The 23393-nt window shown below is 39.8% G+C and overlaps 1 protein-coding gene across 26 annotated transcripts in view; it reads left to right on the forward strand.

Moving 5' to 3' along the window:
* The window catches only part of ERC2 (ELKS/RAB6-interacting/CAST family member 2), a 1007328-nt gene that overhangs the window by 351794 nt on the left and 632141 nt on the right, over positions 1-23393 (forward strand). For all 26 annotated transcript variants that reach the window (XM_051852289.2, XM_051852290.2, XM_051852291.2 and 23 more), the window contains one exon: positions 7827-7994. In XM_051852289.2, the coding sequence (XP_051708249.1) occupies positions 7827-7994 (168 nt within the window). The remainder of the gene's footprint in view (positions 1-7826; positions 7995-23393) is intronic.

Raw genomic sequence — 23393 nt, forward strand, 5'->3', positions numbered from 1 at the left:
TTCGGGACCCCTTCTGCTGCACTGCACTCTTAGCACAGGAGGGATCTCAGAATAACTCCCTCTTCTACTGAGCTCTCTGCCACTCAGACTAGGGGGCTCCAGGGAAAAAATTATCTATTTTAAAGCTTTGAGCCAAGTGAAAGGTGAAAAAACAAGTTCTGAGAATTCATAACCACAGCTGTCTCTGCACAGATGTGCTGTATGACAGGATCCCAAGACTTCAAGTGGAGAATTGTAACTTAAAAGGGTCCTTGGTTGGTAGCGCCCAGGGTATTGGCAGAGGCAAATGCTCGGAAGAACTGTTTATTCAATTTAGGTCTCAAAATGTTCCTCCAGATAAAGTTCCCCAAAATATGAGTATATAGAAAAAGAATTACAAAACCTACAAGAAAACAAGTCACCATAAGTAATAGCTGGTAGGAAGAGTTCACAGAACTTCAGAAGTCAGAATCTTAAGTCAAAGGCTGAGGGAAGTGTGCTTATTGTGTTTAAATAAGTGAAAGAAGGGGTTGAAAATATAAAGAGCAAGAGACTACAAAAAATACCAAACAAGTATAAGGATAGCCAAATAAAATGCCTAAAAAATGGGAAAATACACAAACAAAAATTTCAAAGTTTAGTGAGTTTGTCTAACAATAGAGTGGTAAGAGAAGTAAAGAGATTTAACAGACTAAAAAAAAAACTGTAGACAAAATATAAATAAAAGATAGAGATAGGTGTTTGGCATAGTGGTTAAGACCCTCTAGGCCATTGTCTCTAATGAACTTAGGTATAAGAATTCTGAACAAAGTGTTAGTAAATCAGACTCAAAAATGTGTGAAAATAACAGTACATCTAGCCAAGTAGAATTTATTCCAGGGATGCAAGATTGGTTGAACATTCAAAACTCAATCATTATGGGGCAGGTCTTTGGCAGTGGTAAAGATCCAATTTGGAATGCCTGGATGCCATGTTGGAGTGCCCAGGTTTGGATCTGTGCTGCACTTCCAGTTCCAGCTTCCTGCTGCCGTGCATCCTGGGAGACAGCGGGTAATGGCCCAAGTACTTGGGTTCCTGCCCCTATGTGGTAAACCCAGATTGATTTCCAAGCTCCTGGCTTTGGCCTGGCTCAGCCCAAGCTATTGCAGTTACTTAGGGTGTTAACCAGTAGATGGGAGATTTATGTTTGTGTGTATGTCTGTTTCTGTCTTTCTGTCTAAAAGAAGGACTATATGAGGGCTGGCACAGTAGTGTAGTAGGTTAAGCAACCACCAGTGGTGCTAGTGTCCCATATGGGTGTAGGTTCTCATCCCAACAGCTCTACTTCCAGTCCAGCTGGCTGGGACAGCAGTAGAAGATGGCCCAAGTGCATGGGCTCCTGCAACCATATGGGGGACCAGGAAGAAGCTCCTGGTTCCTTCCTCTTGGCTCCAGATCGCCCCGGCTTCAGCTGTTTCAGCCTTTTGGGGAGTGGGCCAGCAGATGGAAGACTTCTCTGTGTTTTTCCCTCTGTCTGTGGCTTTGCCTGTCAAATATATAAATACATCTTAAAAAAAAAAAGAAGGAATATATAAAAGACAAACTAAGATACAAGGACTCAGGATATCTAGCATAAATGTAATCAGCGTTCCTGAGTTAAAAGGAGATAGAGTGGGGGTAGTCACTGTTCAGAAGCCATATTTGAGGAGATGGTGGCTGAGCATTTTCCAAAACTGATAAGGGGTGCCACTCTGCAAATTCAGGAAGCTTAAAATACCCACAAGTGGGAAAACTAAAAAGAAATCTATGCATTTGCATCTAAGTGCAACTACAGCCTCTCTTAGAGGTAAAGAAGGAAATCTTAAAAAGCAGCAAAGAAAAAGATATTAACAAGCAGATAGAACATTTCTCTAAAAAAGTAGGAATGGCTTTAAATACATGAGTCATTACAGAAATGTAAATCAAAAATCACAATGAGATAGTGCTTCACACCCACTAGAATAACTAATTAAAAGAACACAATAAATATTGATGAATATGTAAAGGAATTAGAACCCTTACACATTGTTAGTGGGAATGTGAAATGGTGCTATGAGTCCCTGAAAGCGCTAACCATATATTCACCACTTAGCATACAGTGTCATTCCTAGATACATACTCAAGAGAAATGGAAACGTAAGTCTATATAGACTTGTACATGACCATTTTTAGCAGCCTTATTGATAACAGCCCAAAACTAGAGATAACATAAGTGTCCATTACCTGGTAAGCAGATAGATTTAATGCAGCATATTCACATGGTGGAATGTGATTCAGCAATAAAAAGGAATCAAGTATTAATCCACACTGCAACATGGTTGAATCTTGAAAATAGAAGGAAGCTAGCCATAATGTGCTGGTATTCTGATTCCATTCATATGATGAGCCCCTCTATCGGTGCAAAAAGCAGACTATTGATCACCCAGGGAAGAGGGTAATGGTAAATGATCTTAAACAGCCACAGGGTTTCTTTCCGAGATGCTTCAATGTTCTAATATTAGAATAAAATGATATTTACACAATTCCTAGAATAAACTAAAAGCCGTCAACTGTGTGTTTTTAAACAGGTAGATTGTATGCCATGTAAGCTATGTTTCAGTAAAGCTGTTCAGAAAAAAGCAACTATAATGGGAAATGGTCCCGCTACTCTTACAGGGAGGAATTTGGAGTGATGGCTTAGTTTCTCAGTAACTTCTGGCAGCCAGAAGATAATTTCACAAGTTAGACATTTGGCCTAGAGTTTAAGGCACTAGTTAGGACACCCTTGTCCCACCTTGTAATATCTAGGTTCAGTTCCTGGCTCTGGCTCCTGATTCCAGGTGCCTGCCAAGGTAGACCTTGGGCAGCAGCTGTGGTGGCTCAAGGAGCTGGGCTTCTGCCATTCAACACTGGAGACCTGGACTGAGTCTCAGCACAAGCGTTGGCCCCCTGGCTGTTGCAGGTGCTTGAGAGTGTTTTGGGAATCTCTCTTTTTCTCTAGCTCAGATTTTAATGACAGCAGTAACATGTCTGTCACGAGGGTGGACTCTGAACTTCATAGATCTCCAGATTCTTATGCTAGTCTGAAAGGATCTAAACATACAGATCATTGAGAAAGAATATAAACATATTAGACTTAAATAAGCTAGAGATGTAAACATAATTTCTAAAGCAATAACCTGAAGAGTAGAAATACATATAACAAATGCAATGAACAAAAACAAAACTTACTAAATGAATCAGGCAAACATAAAATGAGGAAAAATTCATTAAAAACAGACAAGAAGGAGATAATAAATGGTAGTATTAAAGTACAATATAAGATGATAGAATTGGGCCGGCACCGCGGCTCACTAGGCTAATCCTCCGCCTAGCGGTGCCGGCACACCGGGTTCTAGTCCCGGTTGGGGCGCCGGATTCTGTCCCAGTTGCCCCTCTTCCAGGCCAGCTCTCTGCTGTGGCCAGGGAGTGCAGTGGAGGATGGCCCAGGTGCTTGGGCCCTGCACCCCATGGGAGACCAGGAAAAGCACCTGGCTCCTGGCTCCTGCCATCGGATCAGCGCGGTGCACCGGCTGTAGCGCGCCGGCCGCGGCGGCCATTGGAGGGTGAACCAACGGCAAAAGGAAGACCTTTCTCTCTGTCTCTCTCACTGTCCACTCTGCCTGTTAAAAAAAAAAAAAAAAAAAAAAAAGATGATAGAATTAAAATCATATATGAGGGGTTTTCAAAAAGTCTATTAAATACGTATTTTGAAAAAACAATCCATGATGTATTTCAAATATTTTTTGCACCAAAATAAACTTAATCTTTCAATTCCATTTTCCCATGAACTTTTTGAAGTACCTCATATATCTGTAATAATGCTCCAGGGGAGAGTGTTTGGCTCACTTGTTAAGATGGCACTGGGGTACCTACATTCAGCTTCCTGCTAACATGTATCCTAGAGGGCTGCAGGTTATGGCTCATTTACTTGGGCCCCTGCCATGCATGTGGGAAACTCAGATTGGTTCTTAGTTCCTGGCTTTGGCCTGGCCCATAGTGGCTGTTGTGGGCGTTTGAGGAGAGTGAACCAGGAGATATTCCCCTACCCTTTCAAGTAAAGTGAAATGCATAAATAAAATTAACAACAACAACAAAACAAATGCTGCACTTAATTTTGCCAGATAGAATAAAATAATGTGAGTATATGCTGTTTCCACGAAATATCTTCTGCCTAAAGTTAAAGAATCTTTCAATGTCTGAAAACACACAAACAAATATTAACTATAAGAAAGATGATTTAGGCTTTAAGGCAGAGAAACTATTCTTAGAGCTGAAAAACTGGCAGAAGTACAAGGAGACATAGATTATTTCACCATATAATACATGGGTTTAACCCACCTTCTAGGTAATTAGCAGATGAAACAGATTCAATATCAAACTACGGAAGACTTAAACTACCCAATCTAAAGTGTACTCTAATGCCCATGCAAATTATACAATATTATACCCAACAGTTGTTGGAAAACTGTTTATAGCTGGCCATATGTTGTATCATAAAGCAAGACATGACAAATTTCAAATGGTTGCTTTCAAACAGACCATGTTCTGTATCCACAAAGCAAATAAGAAATAGAAAACACAAAGAAAAGTAGAAACCATGTGTGTACTTGGAAATTAAGAAATATGCTTCTGAATTAGTTGTAGGTTAAAGAAGAAATAATAATGGCGATTCAAAAAAATATTTAAACAATAATATCAGTACTACATTTCAAATTAGTGAGATCATGGTAAAATGGTACTGAAAGGGAAAATCATAATCTTTAAAAGTTATTTAAGACATGAAAAAAGGCTGAAAGTGAGAGAAATGTCCAACATAAAATTTTAGGGAAAGCAAATAGAATAAACCCAAAGAAAGTGAAAGGAAGGCAATAATTTAAAAATAAGAGGAATAATTAATGAAACAGAAAAAATGTAATTATATGATCAACACAGTCAAAATCAGCTCTTTATCAAAGAAGGAGGTACCTTTCTCTGAAGGGAGGAGAGAACTTCCACTTTGACCATGGCCTTGTCTAAAAATGATCAGAGTCAGTGAACTCAGGGGGCTTCCATAGCCTTGGCAGCTCATGACAAGAGCCTAGGGTGATTACTGATGCCATAAACAAGAGTGTCAATTTGTTAAGTCAACAACAGGAGTCACTGTGCACTTACTCCTCATGTAGGATCTTTGTCCTTAGTGTGCTGTACATTGAGATTTAATGCTATAACTAGTACTCAAACAGTATTTTTCACTTTATGTTTCTGTGTGGGAGCAAACTTTTGAAATCTTTACTTAATGTATGCTAAACTGATCTTCTGTATATAAAGAGAATCGAAAATGAATCTTGATATGAATGGAAGGGGAGAGGGAGTGGATAAGGGGAGGGTTGTGGTTGGAGGGACGTTATGGGGGGGAAGCCATTGTAATCCATATTCTGTACTTTGGAAATTTATATTCATTAAATAAAAGTTAAAAAAAATCAGCTCTTTAAATAGATTATGTAACTTGATATGACCCTGCTGAAATTTATCAAGAAAAAGCGAGGTTTTCTCTGCATTGTGGTACAGCGGGTTAAGCCCCTGCGTCTCGTATCAGAGCATTGTTTGAATCCAGGCTGTTCCTCTTCTGATCCAGCTCCCTGCTAATGTGCAGCAGCAAAGGATGGCCCCAGTACTTGGCCCCATGCTTATTCATGTAGGAGACATGGATGAAGTTCCAGGCTCCTGGCCCAGGCCTGACCTAGACCTGGCTGTTGTAGAAGTGAACCAGTAGGTGGAAGATATTCTTTTGTTGTCTCTCTCTGTGTCTCTCTTTGCCTTTCAAGTAAAAAATAAATCTTTTTTAAAGGAGAGGTTAAAAACAAAATATAAGAAATGAAAAAATGCATTAGAAATAAAAATAAAAAATGAAGTATTAGTATTCAAGTAAAAATAAATCTTTTTTTAAAAGAGATACTGATGATAAAAAAAATTAAAATTGCAAATTGGAAATTTATATGGAAGGACTAATTAAGGGTTAAAGTCTTACAAAACTGGTTCAACTAATCAGAAACATGAATGTTTTTATGACCATTAAAATGGATTTGGTAAATAATGTTCTTTGGAAAAAGAAAATACTAGCTCTAGATGGTTTTTTGGTGATTTCTAATGAGCACTAATGGGAAAATATTCCAATTTTACACAAACCATTTAAGAACACATTACAAGAAAGAACACTCCCTGCTGCAATTGTAAGGCTAAATTGATATTAAAATCCAATAAGGATAGCACAAGATAGAAAAATTACAAACCAGTCTTACTCATAAACATACATGGAACATCCTGATAAAATATTATCCAGCTGAATCCAGTAACATAAAAAAATACACATGGCCTAGTAATGTTTTTCATAGCAATGCAAGGAGAGATTAATGTTAAAAATTCCATTAATGTTAATCATTACAGTAACATATTAAAGGTGAAAAATATGATAAATCATGAGATGCACAGAAATGTTTGATAATATTAAACATTCATTAATAATTAAAAACACACCCAGCACAATTGTAATAAAAGGGAACTTTGTGAAACCTAAAAGAGTGTCTATGAAAATCTAAAGCAAATGTCAGATTTAATGATGAAGCATTGAAATTCTCTTATTTAAGACCTGGAACAAGACAAAAGGACCACAGTTACCCCCGGGTCTTTTCTCATGGCCTCTCTTTGAGGCTGGCATGGATTTCCTCACAGTATGGCAGTCCCAGTATGGCTGGACTTCCAACATGGCAGCCAGCTTCCAGTGGGAGGTGGCAGAAGCCAGCAGCCCTCCAAATAGACCAGGGAAGGAACAGGCATCCTGCTGTACCCAACTGATCTGAGCATGCTGTAGTTCTGCCCAAGCTTGAGGGAGGGTGAATAGACTCCTACTCTAGTTATGAAGAGCGACATTTGTGTATAAGTAAGAAGGAACTCCTGGAAAATATCTCTGCCATGACTCATGTCAGACTGGCAAAAACATAAAAGACTGTTGATATACAGTATTGGGGAAGATGTGGAGTGATTGGCATATAGGATTTACAAGCTGCTTGTGATCTTGCAAATTAATATCACTGCTTTGGAGAACATTTTGGCTTTATCTGGTGAAGATGTGCATGATATGTGGTCCAGCAATGTAACTGTAGATAGGCATTCAGGAAAATTGCTGCTATTTGCACTGGATAATATGTATAGGCATGTTTAGCATAGCTCTATTTGTAATAGCAAAAAGCCCAGGAACAAACCCAAGTGTCTATCAACAGCAAATTGGACAAGTAAATTGTGATGAAATGTTACAATGGAATACTTCAGTGAAAATGAATGAGTTCCATGTCCAATAGCATAATTTAATCTCTAGGATATCAAATTGAATAGAAAAAGGCAAAGTGCTAAACCACACAGCACAAACATAGTTCAATATATGCAGAAACAAGTGGTATGTTATTTATGGATGCAAAAATATATGGTAAGCCTGAAAAACAAGCAAGGGAATGACAGACACAAAATTTGGGATAGTAACTGTTTTCCCAGAGGGAGAAGAGGAGCTGGAAATGAGCCAGGACACAGATAACTCTATTGATCTTTGTTGATTAATTGAATGATGGATGCTTCTTGTATTGATGTTCCTTATACCTCACATATATTTTATGTTCTTTTCTTCCTTTCAACATTTAAGACAAGCAACCCACCGTGCTTATATATTTACTTCCCTGTGGATTCTCTTTTGTTAAGTGATGCCCTTGAATGATCATTTCCACTGTAGAGTTGAGTCATCCATTAATTGCCTTTGTTGGCTCCCTGTTGTTGTCTCACAGATTGATCAGCTGAAGCAGGAACTTTCAAAGAAGGAGTCGGAACTTCTTGCCTTACAAACAAAGCTTGAAACCCTTAGCAATCAAAATTCAGATTGCAAGCAACACATTGAAGTGCTTAAAGAGTCGCTTACTGCCAAAGAACAGAGGGCTGCCATCCTTCAGACGGAGGTAAGGCACTGTCTTGGGATTCTCCACAGCAGGGCATGCTTGATAGAAAACATCCTCCCTGGGCAGCCTTCCTTAGAGGACCCCTTATCCAAATCCTTGGCACCAGGTGTATTTTGGAATTCCAATGTTTTGAAATTTTGGAAGGCAGAATCCATTGTATGTATTATGGATTGTACAACACTCTCAGTGAAGTTGCTATAATATTCCATACACAAACACATTAATATTTCTGCAGAAAAAAAGAATTCTCACACTAAGGTAGGATAAATAATGATATAAGTAGCTTATTCTTGGTTCATGTCAGATTGTGTCACAAAGAACTTTGCTTCAACTTGGAATTTTTGTTTGTCATTTTCAGAGCTCTTTAGATTTGGGAATCCCAGATAAGGGTTTGAATCTGGGATGACTTCATTTTATCTAAAGTCTAAAATAATTAGGACATTATCTAATTTTGTTGTACATCATCTGTACATGTTCCCCTTATGGCATGTGTGGCCTCCTTTTTCTTTCTTACCAAGGAATACCTTTTAATTTAAAGATTCTTTACTCACTGAAGAACATTGGCCTTGTATGAGTTTCTTAAGGGAAACATTGGTTTATTTCTTATTCATACTCAGAAGAATAACAGATATATGAGGGTCTTCATAAAGTCCATGGAAATACATGTTATGAAAAAAGCTGCATGCATTTCAAAATTTCTTTCACTAAAATAAACTGATTTTTTTCAATTCCATTTTGCACAATCCTTGTGAAGTACCTTCATCTGTTACTATTCTATTTCCTCTCTTTCTTCTCACTGGATTGTATCTTTGGGTATGCAAGAAATAGAAAACACAATCTAGTTATTGTGCAAATGAGTTAGTGTCAGGAACAATAGATATAGAAAAAAAAATGTGGTGAATCATCCTGATTGTTGTATTGTGGCAGTGTCTTCCATGGCTTACTTTGGGAGAATGCCAGTTAAATTGACATGCATGTTCTCTCTTGGGTTCTTGGAATCATGTCTTTGCAGGTATATATTTTAGGGGATGTCTGTGGGGATGTCTGGATTTGCCTGAGGAGTTGTGGTGTCACTGAGCAGGTCTGTGCCCTCAGTTAAGTTGCAGAATAAAGTCCATAAGAGAAAGGAAACAGATTTTGAATTGGATAGGTTTTGAAATGGACCTGAGTCAGCTCCTGGGCACTTGACCATTGACTAATAGTCAGCTACTAGATTGTACCAAGTCAAAATGATTGCTTTGGCCTTGATGTAGCTATTTCACATTTTAAAAAACATCATTTTTTGTTGTGTATGGTTCCATTGTACTTGTGAAGTCATAGATATTTTATTTTTTGAGACAAAATTTAATTTATGCCATAAATAAGGCGGCTTGTGTCTCATGTGACTAGGCAACAGTGAATAGTGTCTCAGTGTGGTAATACTGTAGCCACTAACCACACCTGGTTATTTAAGTTAGAATTCATTAAAATTTAGTGGCATTTGTCAATAATACCAGGAAAACTGATAAAATCGGCGCAGTTGTGTTGCTGTGTTTCTGGTAGGGGTGATTTAAGATGGAAAGCAATCTGCTTGCCACAGATGGCAATCAGGTCTTTTTTGGTGGTTCCTCCCAAGGAGGAAAGGAGGAGCAGAACCAGCTCACAAAGTCAGTTCACAAAGGCTTTTCCTCTCCCTACCTTATCCTCATTCCCTTTCCTATTTCTCATCCTATATTTTACCTCTCACTGATTAATGTAATCCAAATTAAATCTATCCATATTTCATGAAAAAGACAGTGGTGACATTATGTGGATGGCTTCCGTCCTACATTCAATAATTCAGATGACCCAATAGAGTGATGATGCTTTGAAGTAGGAAAAAAAATATCCTCCATGTGCGGAGAAAGTGAGGTGATTTTTAAGTGTTCTGCTTTGAAGTTGGGAGGGTGAGATTAATGATTTTATCAGCTGGAAACATCCGAGCAATTTTCTCTTGCCTTTTTTCTTCTTTTAAGATCTCTTGGGATACGGAAACAGAAGAGAAAGTTATTTAATGATGTCCATCTCTTAGAGGAAACAATTTAGGAAGAAATTAGCTCTAATTGTTGAATCACAGGCAAAGTGTTTTTGGCAGCAGGATGGAACACTTGAAAGTGCCTTCCCTGCTCCTTGGAGTAGTAGAAGGAAACAAGAGTCTGCCTACTTAACGTGTGGTGGCTTAGTGGGTGAGCAGTTGGTGGATGAGATATGTTCCATTATGTCCTATAATGAAAGATCTGCATCGAAATTCCTATGATGGGTATGATGCTCATCCTCAGATGGGGTTATATATGATCCTGCCTTGCAATTTGACTCCTGAGTCATTCTGGAAAGAAAGCTCTTGCCCAAATCCTAGAGGACTCTAGCATGAGAAGAGTCTTGCTGGATTTTTGGAATTACGTGTACCATCCAGTGGCTTAGGCCACTCTTAGAATATGGTGTAAAGGACATGTCTCACTGGATTAACAATGTATCTCTGTAAGGAAGATTTTTGCTACCAGTTTGTGTTTGGGAGGTGGTAGCATGAAGGGTGGGGTTGGGGTGGGAGGCAAGTTGTCTGGGTTGTGGCTGTGTGGCTTGGCTCCTTGGTTGGTTTGTTTTAACTTGTACAAATGCCCAGATACTCTGTGACATGTATGCAATAAATCAATAGAATAATAATTACACCCACACAGAGATATACCACATAACTCTTAACATAACATTTTACTTTTTAAAATAGCTTCAAAGAACCATAAGACCACGTTTCTTATTTTGCTCCTTTTCTTAAAGTTTCCTACGTACCAACTTTGCCCATCAACCAACATGTGAATTCCACAACAGTAGGGATAGGAATGAATTGCATTCCCTCAGCACTTTGATCTTTCTGGATGTCAATGAATGATTATTTATTAACACATCCAGAAATTAAGAAAGATAAAGGCTAATATTTATTCTGATAAAATATTGCACAAAGAACACAGTCTTTAGAAGTGGGAGATGTCTGGATATGCCTCAGCCTCCCTCTTCAATAGTTCTATGATGGAGACAAGACTTCAGCAGCTCTGGGTTTCCATGTCTCAGTATATAAAGAGGCAATCATTGTGCCAGCCTAGCATACCCTTGTGAAAAGTGCTTTGAGGGATGGGCATTTGGATTAGCGGTTAGGACACTGGTTGGAGTGCCTGCAACCCATATTGGAGTGTCTGGGTTCAAGCCCTAGTTTGGTTCTCTGTTCCACATTTCTGCTAATATGCACTACGTAGGGTAGCAGGTGATGGCTTCAGTTAGGTCCTTACCACCCACATGGAGTATCTGGGTTGAATTCCTTAGCTCTGGCTTCCTCTGGAGTGGCTCTTGCAGGCATTTGGAGAATGAGCCAGTAGATGGGAGATCTCTGTATGTCTCTCTGCTTCTCAAATAAATAAGGGAAAAAAACTTTAACAAGTGCTTTGGTTACAACATTGAGTTATAGCTATAAACTACTTTCATCTTTACTTTTAGTTTTCCTCTATTTATCAGCAATGTTTGGATGAGTTGAACCTGGCGACCTCACATCTTATCTTATCTCTGTGTTAACTCTGTGAATATCCTCTGAATTTTCAGTGTATTTATTCACAGACTCCAAAATTTCATATTTCAGTTGAATCACTTTCTTATGCCTTTGAGCAATGTGGAAAAATAAGGATACTATGAAAATGACCAGATGTTTTGTTCTATTCCCAAATTAAGAGATTTGTTTCTGTTTTCTGGCAAATATACTATTCCCCAATCCAGCATGATTTCTGAACTGCCAGGCATTCACACTGTTTTGCACATTTTCTGGAGGATACCTTATGACAGTGGTACATCACACTCGCTCTTATACGCCCTTCTATTCCAAATGAATCAAGATTCTACTTGTATAAACGTAAACACTCAAGGACTTGTTAATCAATAAAGAGTGCAGGGCTCTAGTGTTCTTGTGGACAAAGTGCTCATGTGCAGGTGAGCGTCACATAGCTCCACAGAAAAGATCTGTACCTCTTTTATACTTTGTATACTCAGTATACATGAGAATCTCACGCAATCTCTAGATCCTTTCCCTGGGAAAATTCACCATGCTTCACACACATGCACTCGAATGCGTGTGCAGCAATGTATATAGTCTCAGGTAGTTGGAAATGCCTGAAGCATTTCCAAAGGACTTCATGCTAACTCTCTGGATCCTATAAAATTGATGCTTATTTTCTCATTTAATGCTTATGGTTTTTTTTAAAGGATTTATTTATTTATTTGAAAGAGTTAAACAGAGAGAGGAGATGCAGAGAGAGAGAAAGAGAGAGAGAGAAAGAGAGAGAGAGGTCTTCCAACCATTAGTTCATTCCCCAGTTGGCCACAATGGCCAGAGCTGCACAGATCCGAAGGCAGGAGCCAGGGGCTTCTTCCAGGTCTCCCACTGGGGTGCAGGGGCCCAAGCATTTGGGCCATCTTCTACTGCTTTCCCAGGCCATAGCAGAGAGCTGGATTGGAAATAGAGCAACTGGGTCTCGAACCAGTGCCCATATAGGATGCGGGTGCTTCAGGCCAGGATGTTAACCCATTGTGCCACAGTGACAGCCCCAACACTTGTATTTTAAATGCCAACTATGTGCCAGGAATGGTTCCTGCCCTTGTTGGGTAAATATTATGGCGGATATATGCATATATCCTAGAGAACTAATTGATAGTACCACAAGCTCCCAGTGATTTTCCAATACCAGTTACTAATAATTTTATACACATTCTTAAATGTACTTCATTTACCTTCTGTTGCTGAAAAGCAGATAAAGAACAAAGACTTCAAGTAATAAATTTTTAACTCCTTTGAGGACTAAAATAAGCAAACAGTTCAAGATGTCAGTTTATATTTCTTGTAATTGAAGGCTAATACAGTCAGGGTGATTCCTCTGACAATACTGAGACTTAATCTTTTGATTAAAGGTGATCTGTTTTAGAGGCTACACCCAAGCAACCTGGTTTTACTCCTTGAGATAGAGACTTGTATTCCTGGAGCTAAGGATACTCTACTTGTTGTGTTCTTTCTGGAGTTACTGCAGATACTTGGAAATGCTTCAGGTGGCTGTGTTTCACTCCAGTCTCCCTTCAGGTTGTCTAAACCAGTGAGCCATTGTAATACTTCATTGAGTATCTGCGTTGTACAAGTCCAGGACAAAGTGGAGACCTGTATTCTCTGGAACTGATGTTCTTGGCCTTCGTAATTTAGTTTCACTGCCCAAATATCTACAAAGTATCTTGTTATTACCATAGTGAGTGCTAGGAACTATGCCTCTGTGTTTTCTGGCAGATATTTAATTTCAAACCTTATTTCTCATCTTTGAAGTTGGGGTGTCTGCCTTTATTTTTAAAATGAAGAAATGTATGTTCACAGAGAATGTGTGAATGTTCAAGATCACACAATAATGAGTGATAGTGCCTTGATTCTTCAGCTCTGAACTCTTCCAACCAGGAATCTAATGCTTTCCATGGAAGTCTCAGGGAACTGGGGGCCTCCTTTGTATTAGGATGCTGTCATGTATTGCATCATTTACTGGCAAAATTCCTGGCACTTTTTTTTTAAGATGTTATGATTTGAGGAGTAGAGTTACAGACAGACAGAGGGAGATACAGAGAGAGAGGTGTTCCACCCACTGGTTCACTCACCAAATGGCCACAATGGTTGAAGCTGGGCCAATCCAAAGCTAGGAGCTTCTTCCATGTCTCCCACTTGGGTGCAGGGGCCCAAGCACTTGGGCTGTCTTATACTGCTTTCCCAGGCCATAGCAGAGAGCTGGATCAGAAGAGGGGCAGCCAGGACCAGAACCAGTGCCCATATGGGTTGTTGGTGCTGTAGACAGAGGCATAGCCCACTACACCACAGCACCAGCCCCTCTTGGCACATTTTAAAACTGTGCCTTAACAGATGAGTTTACTGGGATTTCAATGATGTTTACTACTCAAAAGTCCTGCACTAGATAAAAAGGATAATAAGAATAAATGACTCTGGCATTTAAATCCTCATAGTAGCTTTACAGTTATGAAAGTTACACTATGACCATAATAGTGAAGGATGTTGCTCAAACTCTAAGGGAGGGTACTGTTTTTTAGAAAGTTTAGAATCCTGTGGGGCAGCTGTTTTGGCCACATCTCATATCACGGTACCTGGTTTGAATCCTGGCTGCTCTTTCTACTCCAACTTGCTGCTAATGTGTCTCAAGAGGCAGCAGAAGATGACTCAAGTGCTTGGGCCCCTGCCACCCATGTGGGAGACTGGCTTTGCCTTGACCCAGTCCTAGCTGTTACAGACACTTGGGGAATGAACCACTGAATGAAAAATCTCTCTCTTTCTCTATCTACCCCCACTCCCTCACTCTGTCTTTCATGTAGGTGAAAACAAATAGACATTTTAAATAAGTTTAGGATCCTAGTGTATTAAGAAGACTTTAAGCCGGCGCCGTGGCTCAATAGGCTAATCCTCCACCTTGCGACGCCGGCACACCGGGTTCTAGTCCCGGTTGGGGCGCCGGATTCTGTCCCGGTTGCCCCTCTTCCAGGCCAGCTCTCTGCTATGGCCAGGGAGTGCAGTGGAGGATGGCCCAGGTGCTTGGGCCCTGCACCCCATGGGAGACCAGGAAAAGCACCTGGATCCTGGCTCCTGCCATCGGATCAGCGCGGTGCGCCGGCTGCAGCGGCGGCCATTGGAGGGTGAACCAACGGCAAAGGAAGACCTTTCTCTCTCTGTCTCTCTCTCTCACTGTCCACTCTGCCTGTCAAAAATTAAAAAAAAAAAAAAAGAAGACTTTAATGTATAATGCTTCATTTTTGTTTGAAGATGTTTGTCATTATATATATTTATGTATATGTATATATATACATAAACCCATATGTATTTTCATAATACATCTGTACTGGGCAATAGACGAAGAAGAACAGATAATGGTGTGTTATTGTGCTCTGAGTGTTGGAGGCCTAGATGAACTTAACATTTTCTCTGATATATGTGTTATGCATTTGTAATGTAATAAATTAGATGTATTTTTAATAGAAGAGGTGATGATCGTTTCTTCAGGGAGGTTGTATAAGGTGCAGTGGAGGGGAGGAGATGTTTTCTGGGCCCGTGGCAGCATTTTTGGTGTCTGAGTCACAAATGAGTCAGTCTGATAACACAAAGAGAAAGCGAAGTTGGGCTGTCATTGGCAAGATGAGTCATAAAACCCAGGTTTTGACAATGAAAATGTTAAATAGGGAAAAGAACAAATTTTTTGCTTGTCCCTTTGATATGGTCTCTCTGCCCCACTTTATGGTAAAGGTCACCATAAAAGCCACAAGGAGTCAGGCGTGCATTATAGTCTCCAGAGACTGTGTGACTTGATGCATCCTGTGGGGTTTTGCATACTGTTCAAGATATTTAAAGATCCACTCATTCTTTGGGATCCTCAGGTTTGCAGCAGAGCAGTTTTCAGGATAGATGGGGATGATGTTTGCCACCACATGGCAAGGGGGCTTACAAGGAATGATACATTACTTTTAAACAAAAATTTTAGTCTTCCTTTTCATCTCAGCCATGGTTGACTGGCAAACAGTAAAGTCCTCTTTGATCACTTCCATTTAATCTTCAAAGAATATTGAAACTTCAGCTTTTGAGATAGACCTTTGGTTAATGCCCTCCATAATCACAATGCTTACAGTTGAGTTCTTCCCTACTAATATGCCTGAAAAAAGCAGTGGAAGATGGCCCAAGTCCTTGGGTCCCTGAACCCACATGGGAGACCCAGAAACTCCTAGCTGCAGATGGGCCCAGCTCCAGCCATTGCGGCCATTTGGGGAGTGAACCAGTGAATGGAAGATTTCTCTCTCTGTATCTCCCTCTCTGTCTGTAACTCTGCCTCTCAAATAAGTAAATAAATCTTTAAAAAAAAAAAAACGGAGTTCTTTCAAAAATGACAAATGACAGTACCTTGAACCGCATACTCTGAACTCTCTTAACTAGCAATCTGTAAGAGTCTCAGTGGATCAAGGACTATGACAAAACCAACTTTTGGGAGTGTCTGATCACCCCAGTGCCATTCAGAGTGTACTGTATTCATCTCAAGATTTGCAAAGAATGTCTGGAAAATTAATAAATTTAGGGAGTTGGTGAAAAAACATACAAAAATAGTCCTGGTGTCATTTGTGTTTTTCTACCCTAATCCTGTTGCTGGCTTCACATTTTAAAATGTTTTTATTTGATGTGGAAAGGCATCACTTGAGATTTTTATTGATAACACTCTTAACTGCAAGAAAAAGACATAAACCTGCAAAGCAGTAACTATCATGGTGGCCACAATCGGGAGGTCTGCAAAATGGTTTATTACCAGCAGGGAAAAGAAATGTTGGGAACCACAGTCATTTTAGGGGTCACCACCTCTGCTATGTGCATTTTATTTTTTTCCCCTTCCATTTTGAGAGCATGGATGATGGCAGTGCCAAACTATACACTTTCCCTTCCCCGAATATCTGTGGGCTTTGTTTGGATTCTCTTTATTAATGATGTGAAAATCGTAGAGTCACATAAAAATGAGGCAAGGTCAGACTTTGCAAGCCTCCAAATGCTAAAATGCTCCTGCATCTAGCTGGTGAGGGAATTGTCCAAGGTTCCGTGTTTGACTTCCTACACTTGTGAGCTCTTGTGCAGATTTTTACCTGTCAGGGTGAACTTTGCAAGGCAGCTTTGTGCTCTTGCTTTCTTAACCTTAACCTGAAAGACCCACGATGGAAGAATTAAAATGTGATGGGAGGCAGAATCATGGGTTTGGAGCAAAAGCTTTTCAATGGCTGTCCTGTGGCCCTTCTGAATTACTAAGGATGGTCCAGGTAGCTACAGACATCACTTTGTTCAGTAGGTCAAGAGTCTAATACCTTTGTAGGTGTTCAGGCTTTCAGAGAATGCCTTATTTAACACCTTGTTAGGATATGATTGCTTTTGCCTTCATAAACACAGGTGTTCAGTTTGAGTCCTAATGAACTGTGAAATAGGTAGATGTCTAAAAAGAAATTCTATAAATTGTGAGCACAGCTCTGTCAACACACTAAACGGATTAGGAAAATTCATCGTCTGCCCTGTCGCTGACCACCAATGTGATGCAAGTACGTGAATTAGTCCTGAAAAGCCAATAAAGCAGAGTAGGAAGGTAGAGCCTTGGAGAGGTTGATTGTGCGGGTTTCCCCCGCCACAAATGAGTGCCGGTGGAGAAGTGCTTGGGACTCAGATTGGCTACTCTGAGGAGGGCCAAGAAGGAACACATATGAGCAGACAACACAGAATTTATAGAGTAAAACCACAAACACCTTATTTTCCATTGTACTAAAATAATGATATTTTACAGTATTCTTTTTGTATGTAGTTCTGCTTTCAATTTTATATTGTTACTGCAACTCAAATCTCATTAGAAGTATTCCAACCAAAATCCTTTTTTAATCAAAAACTTTCCAAGCCTCAGCCCATTGTCAACATATTTTGAGAAACTTATTTTTCTAGGGGAACAAAAGAATTTAGGCCTTCTAGTTGAGCTCATCGGGATGTTATTTGACCTGTGTGGGCAAACCTATAATGAAGATAACTGAATCATTTTAATTTCTGTAGTAAATCCCTTTATAATCTGCAGCTATTGTTTGGGGATGCAGAGAGATGAAATCAGATCTCTTTATGTTTTTCTCTTTTCAAAGAGAAGAAATGGATCATGAGTATATTTCTTTGCTCTTACTTGTCCTTCTGATCGAAAAATGTATTGTCTATAATATATTCAGCTGTGACAGGAAGTGAGAATAATCAGTCAGTCAATCGTCAATGAGAAAACGCTTGTCTACCACTAAGTGTTACCAGTACGTGGCTTGCAGGCTACAAGGCAGGTATGTCTGGCTGGTCTGTGGGAAGTTGGCTTGCCACTCTAAACTGGAGATGACAGAATTTAGGAGGAGGGAAATCCAACAAAACTCTCACTGACCCCCAAGCTCATATTCTTTCCTTTTTAAAAATGATTTTTACGGAAAACAGAATTTATTAGGTACTTCCATTCAGTTTTGTTTTTCCTTTTGGGGCGTACCTTTTGGAAACAACGAGTTTACACAGTGATTATGTTCTCCTGACACTGGATCCACATGTGTAATGCTTGCCTCAGTCTCTCTGGAAAAAGGCTAAGGTTTGTGTCTTTGGGTTTCTCCAGGTAGATTTACACAGCAAACCAAAATGTAGAGAGGGAAGTTAAATAGTAGGGCTTCTTCAGGGATATTTTGCTTACTTTCATAAGAACTTTTTTCTTTTTAAATTAAATACAGATATTTGTTCCATATAGGCATATTCTTCCCTCTTCTTGTTTTATTAAAAAAAAAAAAAGGAGTGGGGTGGGGTGGGGGGAATACCATTTGAGGTAATAAGTTGTGTAGATGAGGGTCATTTTAACCCTCAGAGTTTAGTTTTATTGCAAACATTTCTATCTTGAAGCCTCTGAAATTTATTTTATTGCATTTGTTTTTTTTTAACATAGGCAATTTCTTAAATCCTTATGACTATAACAGAACAATGTTTGGCCCTTAACATACTGCTTAAGTTGCGTCCTGAAGATTGGGCCAAATATGAAGGAAAAGAGAGGATCCAACTCCTCATTTACTGAGTGTGACTCCTTAGCCTAGTGCCAGCAATGCTGGGTGTCAAAGGGTCAGTTCTCTCCACAGTAGTGGCCACCTTTCACGGCTCTTCTGAGAGTAGCACAGGAAGAAGGAAAAGGCGTAACCAGGACGGGATGCAGAACTGCTCAGAACTGCCCGAGACCTCACTGTCACTGAGGGAGTGGCCAGAGGATTTGTCAACTCTTCAACCTCGCTCACATCCAAAGTCAGAAAGCACACTTGGGTAAAGTCATGCATTCATTTTAAAGATTTAATTTGGAAAAAGTTAGGCATTTATTCTTTGCTCTGTGTGTATGTGTGTAGTATAAGAGAGACAGAGATGCAGCACTCAGACATGGATATTAGGTACGTAGCATCATTTTGGTAGCCTTTTTGTTGGATCTTCAGTAGGTTATTTATAAAATACCAACTGTGTTTTAAGTATGGTGATAGGTGCTGGGGATAGCAAACTAAAATTAGAGATAAATGGTGCCAACATTAACCCTTTTTATACTATTATTGAAATAAAGATTTAAGAGTTATTTGTGGTTCTTTTTTTCTTTGAGTCTCTACATGCTTGTTCACCGAGCATCCCATGTAGTGGACTATTGGTTGCGTCACAGAGCAAGCGTCACAAAGACCTCAGGCCTGTGACAGAGCCTTTGGGTAAGGCCATGAGAGTTACTAACAAGAAGAACATGTTTTAATTCTGGGAGTCCCTTTCTACTCATTAATCTTTGCATTTTCAGGGGAAGGGTCCAGGGTAGAGTCTCCAATATAGATTATATGTAGCACAAAAATATAATCTCATTCTTCAGGGACATTGTAATCCAGCATGTGCTACACTTGATTATTTATTTTAACCTTTTATTGAATTTCTTATACAGAAAGAGAACCTTATGCCATGTAAGCTTCATGAAGAAAATACATTTTGACATTTTTATACAAGCTCTGAGAGATACCTGGCAGGATATGGGAGCTCCAAAAATAACTGTGGATCCATTAATGACCTGTTGCTTTCTTCTATCACTAGAGATATGCTGTCTTAAGGCAATGCTTTCATTTTTTTTTTTTTCAAAAAAATATTTATTTTATTTATTTGAAAGGCACAGTAACTGATAGAGAGGGAGAGACAGAGAAAGATCTTTCATCTGCTGGTCTACTCCTCAAATGGCCACAACAGTCAGGGCTGGGCCAGGCCAAAGCCAGGAGCTTGGAACTCGATCCATGTCTCCCAAGTGGTTGTCAAGGGCGCAAGTTCCTGGGCCACCTTCTGCTGCTTTCTCAGGCAAATTAGCAGGGAACTGGATCACAAGTGGAGCAGCTGGGACCTGAACCTATTCTTTCATATGAAGAGCCAGCGTTTCAGGCAGTGGCCCAACCCACTGCACCACAGCGCCAGCCCCAGCAATGTTTTAATTTAGAATGAGGACAGAACATGGACCAGCTCCTCTGTGGGTTAGGTGTGGGAAAGACCTAAGAATGATTAAGTTTGATAAATTTGATAATGTATAATATTGATAAATTTGATGACATAAATTTTTGCTAGTAAAGGTTACCACACAGTAAAAGACAAATAACAGCTTGGGCAGTATGTGCTTCTTGTTGCCAGTGTGCTGCAGGTAAAGGGTTCATGGCTCTAAAAATTAAGTTACAAAAATACAGAACCAAGGAGCCAACAACCTTATAGAAAAACAGGCTTGACAGCAAAACAATACACAGAAAAGTTCAACGTAAATGGCACCTAATTTATGATGCTTGGCCTGACACACGGTACGAAAAATGCATATTAAAGATACAAAAAAGGGTTGGTGGTGGACATAGCAATTAAGCTGCCGGTTCATATACACGCATGGCATATTGGAATGCCTGAGTTCAAGTCCTAGCTCTGCTTCCAGTTCCAGCCTCCTGTTAATGCACACCTCACAGGCAGCAGGTGATGGCTCAAGTGCTTGAGTCTCTGCCACTTGCGTGGGAGACCTGGATTAAGTTCCAGGTTCTTGGCTTTGGCCTGGCAAGCACTGTCTGTTTTGGGCATTTGAGGAAGGGACCAGTAGATAGATTCCTCTCTCTCTCTCTCCTCTCTGTATCTTTCTCTTTGCTTAAAAACAAAAACAAAAACAAAAACAAAAACAAAAAAACAAAACAAAAAAACATTGTATTGTATAACAATTTTTCCCTTGTTAGATTGGCAAAAGTCCAGAAGTTTGAAACACCCTCTACTGGCAACACTGTCTGGGAAACCAGCCCTTTAATGATGCTGGAGTGCAGTGGAGGATGGTCCAAGTGCTTGGGCCCTGCACCCCATGGGAGACCAGGAGAAGCACCTGGCTCCTGCCATCGGATCAGCGTGGTGCGCCGGCCGCAGCGCGCCGGCTGTGGCGGCCATTGGAGGGTGAACCAATGGCAAAGGAAGACCTTTCTCTCTGTCTCTCTCTCTCACTGTCCACTCTGCCTGTAAGAAAAAAAAAAAAAAAAAAAAAAAAAAACAAAAAAAAAAACGCAAATTGGTACATTCCTTCTCAGAGGATAACTTGACAATATATAGCAAATTTGACATGTGCTTGCTTTTGACTCCACTGTAGTCCAAAAATGGACTGGCAAAAATACAATAATCCAAGATTATTCTTTGCAACACTGTTTATAATAGCAAGATTGGAAACAACCAAGGCATCTCCAGGATGGGACTGATTGAGAAAAATTATCATGCTTCATAAAATAGCATATTATGGTTACGATGCCACTTGGGATGCACATATCCCATATAGGAGTACCTGGGTTCAAGTCCTGATTCTTTTCCCAGTTCCAACTTCGTGCTAATGTTCACCCTGGGGAGCAATAGGGGATGGTTCAAGTAGTTCAGCCTTTGTCACCTGTGTGGGAGACTTGGACTGAATTCAACAATTTGAGCATCAGTATAATAAAATAACATCAGTAACGTAAAATAAGCTTAAAGCCATGTTTTCAGGGTGATAACTACATGCATTTTTAAAAAATTTCCTTATTGGATTCTAGGGAACGAACTTATTCTTTTGAATCTGACAAATAAAGGGAAAGTATTGAACATTCATCATAACTCTTTTGTGTAAACCATGCCTCAGTGTGATCAAAATGGTGATAAGGTAAAGATTATGGAAATGTTCCAGCTGATAAATGAAGAAGGCATGATAAGCTAATGCCATTTTATTACGTCTAATGTGTTAATAAATCTGGGGCATTGGGCTTCAATTGATGTCATGTTCGATATTATGTGCCTCCTGATAGAAGTACACATTAATGCCAAGGAAGCGCTCTTGCCAGTATAACAAACATGAATATTCCTGGGATAATGGCTGCTCCTCTTCCAATCCAGCTCTCTGTTTATGGCCTGTGAAGGCAATGGAGGATGGCCAAGTCCTTGGGCCCCTGCGCCCATGTGGGAGACCCAGAAGAATCTCCTGGATCCTGGCTTCAGATCTGCCCAGATCCAGAATTACAGCCATTTGGAGAATGAACCAGTGGAGGGAGGACCTCTCTGTCTCTCCCTCTTTGTCTGTAGCTCTGCCTTTCAAACCAATGGATAAAATCTGATTTTAAAAATATTTATTTATTTGAAAGGCAAAGTTACAGAGAGAAGAAAAGACAGAGAGAGAGGTCTTCTGTCTGCTAATTCACTCCTGAAATGGCCATAAAGGCCAAGCTGAGCCGATATGAAATCAGGAACTTCTTCCAGTCCTGTCACATGGGTGCAAGGGCCCGAGGACTTGGGCCATCCTCTACTGCTTTCCCAGGCAGATTAGCAGGGAGCTAGATAGGGAGTGGAGCAGTCAAGACTTAAGCAGGAGCCTATATGGGATTTGGGCACTGCAGGTCAGGGATTTAACCAGCTGTGCCACCGTGCCAGCCCCTGGATAAAATTTTTAAAAATAAATAAATAAATAAAGTTTGAGCTGATGATATTAAGGAATCATTTGGCAAATTTTCCTAAAGTATGATGATGGAGGATTTTTTGTTTTTGTTTTTATAATAATGAGTTCTTTTAAATAATTAGAGTTGGGGGAGAGAGAGAGAGAGAGAGAGAGAGAGAGAGAGAGAGAGAAATACTCCCATCTATTGGTTCACTCCTCAGAAGACCACACCAGTCAAGGTTAGAGAGGCTGAAGCTAGAAGTTGGGAACTCAGTCCAGGTCTCCCATATTCCTGGCAGAAACTGAACTTCTTGAACCATCACTGCTTCCCCCCATGGACTGCATTGGCAGGAAGCTGGAGTCAGAGCCAGTTATCTCCACCAGAGCCATGATTCCAATATGAGTTTCCAGTGTCGTAGTTCCTGCTTAACTGCTACATCAATGCCCAATCCAGGAGGTCTTATCTTTTAATTATATAAAAATATAATATAAAATAAATATCTATAGAAGAAATGATGTAATATCTAGGGTTGACTTATAAAAATCAGTGGAGGGGAAAGTACAGTCATAGATGAAACAGAAATAGCCATGAGTGGATCCTTGTTAAAGCTGGGAGATGGGTACATGAAGTTAATTACATTTTCTTTTTTACTTTTGTAGATGTTGATATTTATATAATAAGAATTATAAATGAGATAAAATAAAAATAAGTGACTCAATAGTTTGAAGGACTTTTTGACTTCCATTGCTGGTGACATAGATAAGCCACAAGAAGTGTCTCTCCTACCTTGGGACTTTATGTCCTCATTTATATAGTTGTAGTTGTTGCTAAATTATTCCAAAGATGATGGGT

This window comes from Oryctolagus cuniculus, chromosome 10 (assembly GCF_964237555.1).
Source record: "Oryctolagus cuniculus chromosome 10, mOryCun1.1, whole genome shotgun sequence".
Taxonomy (NCBI): domain Eukaryota; kingdom Metazoa; phylum Chordata; class Mammalia; order Lagomorpha; family Leporidae; genus Oryctolagus; species Oryctolagus cuniculus.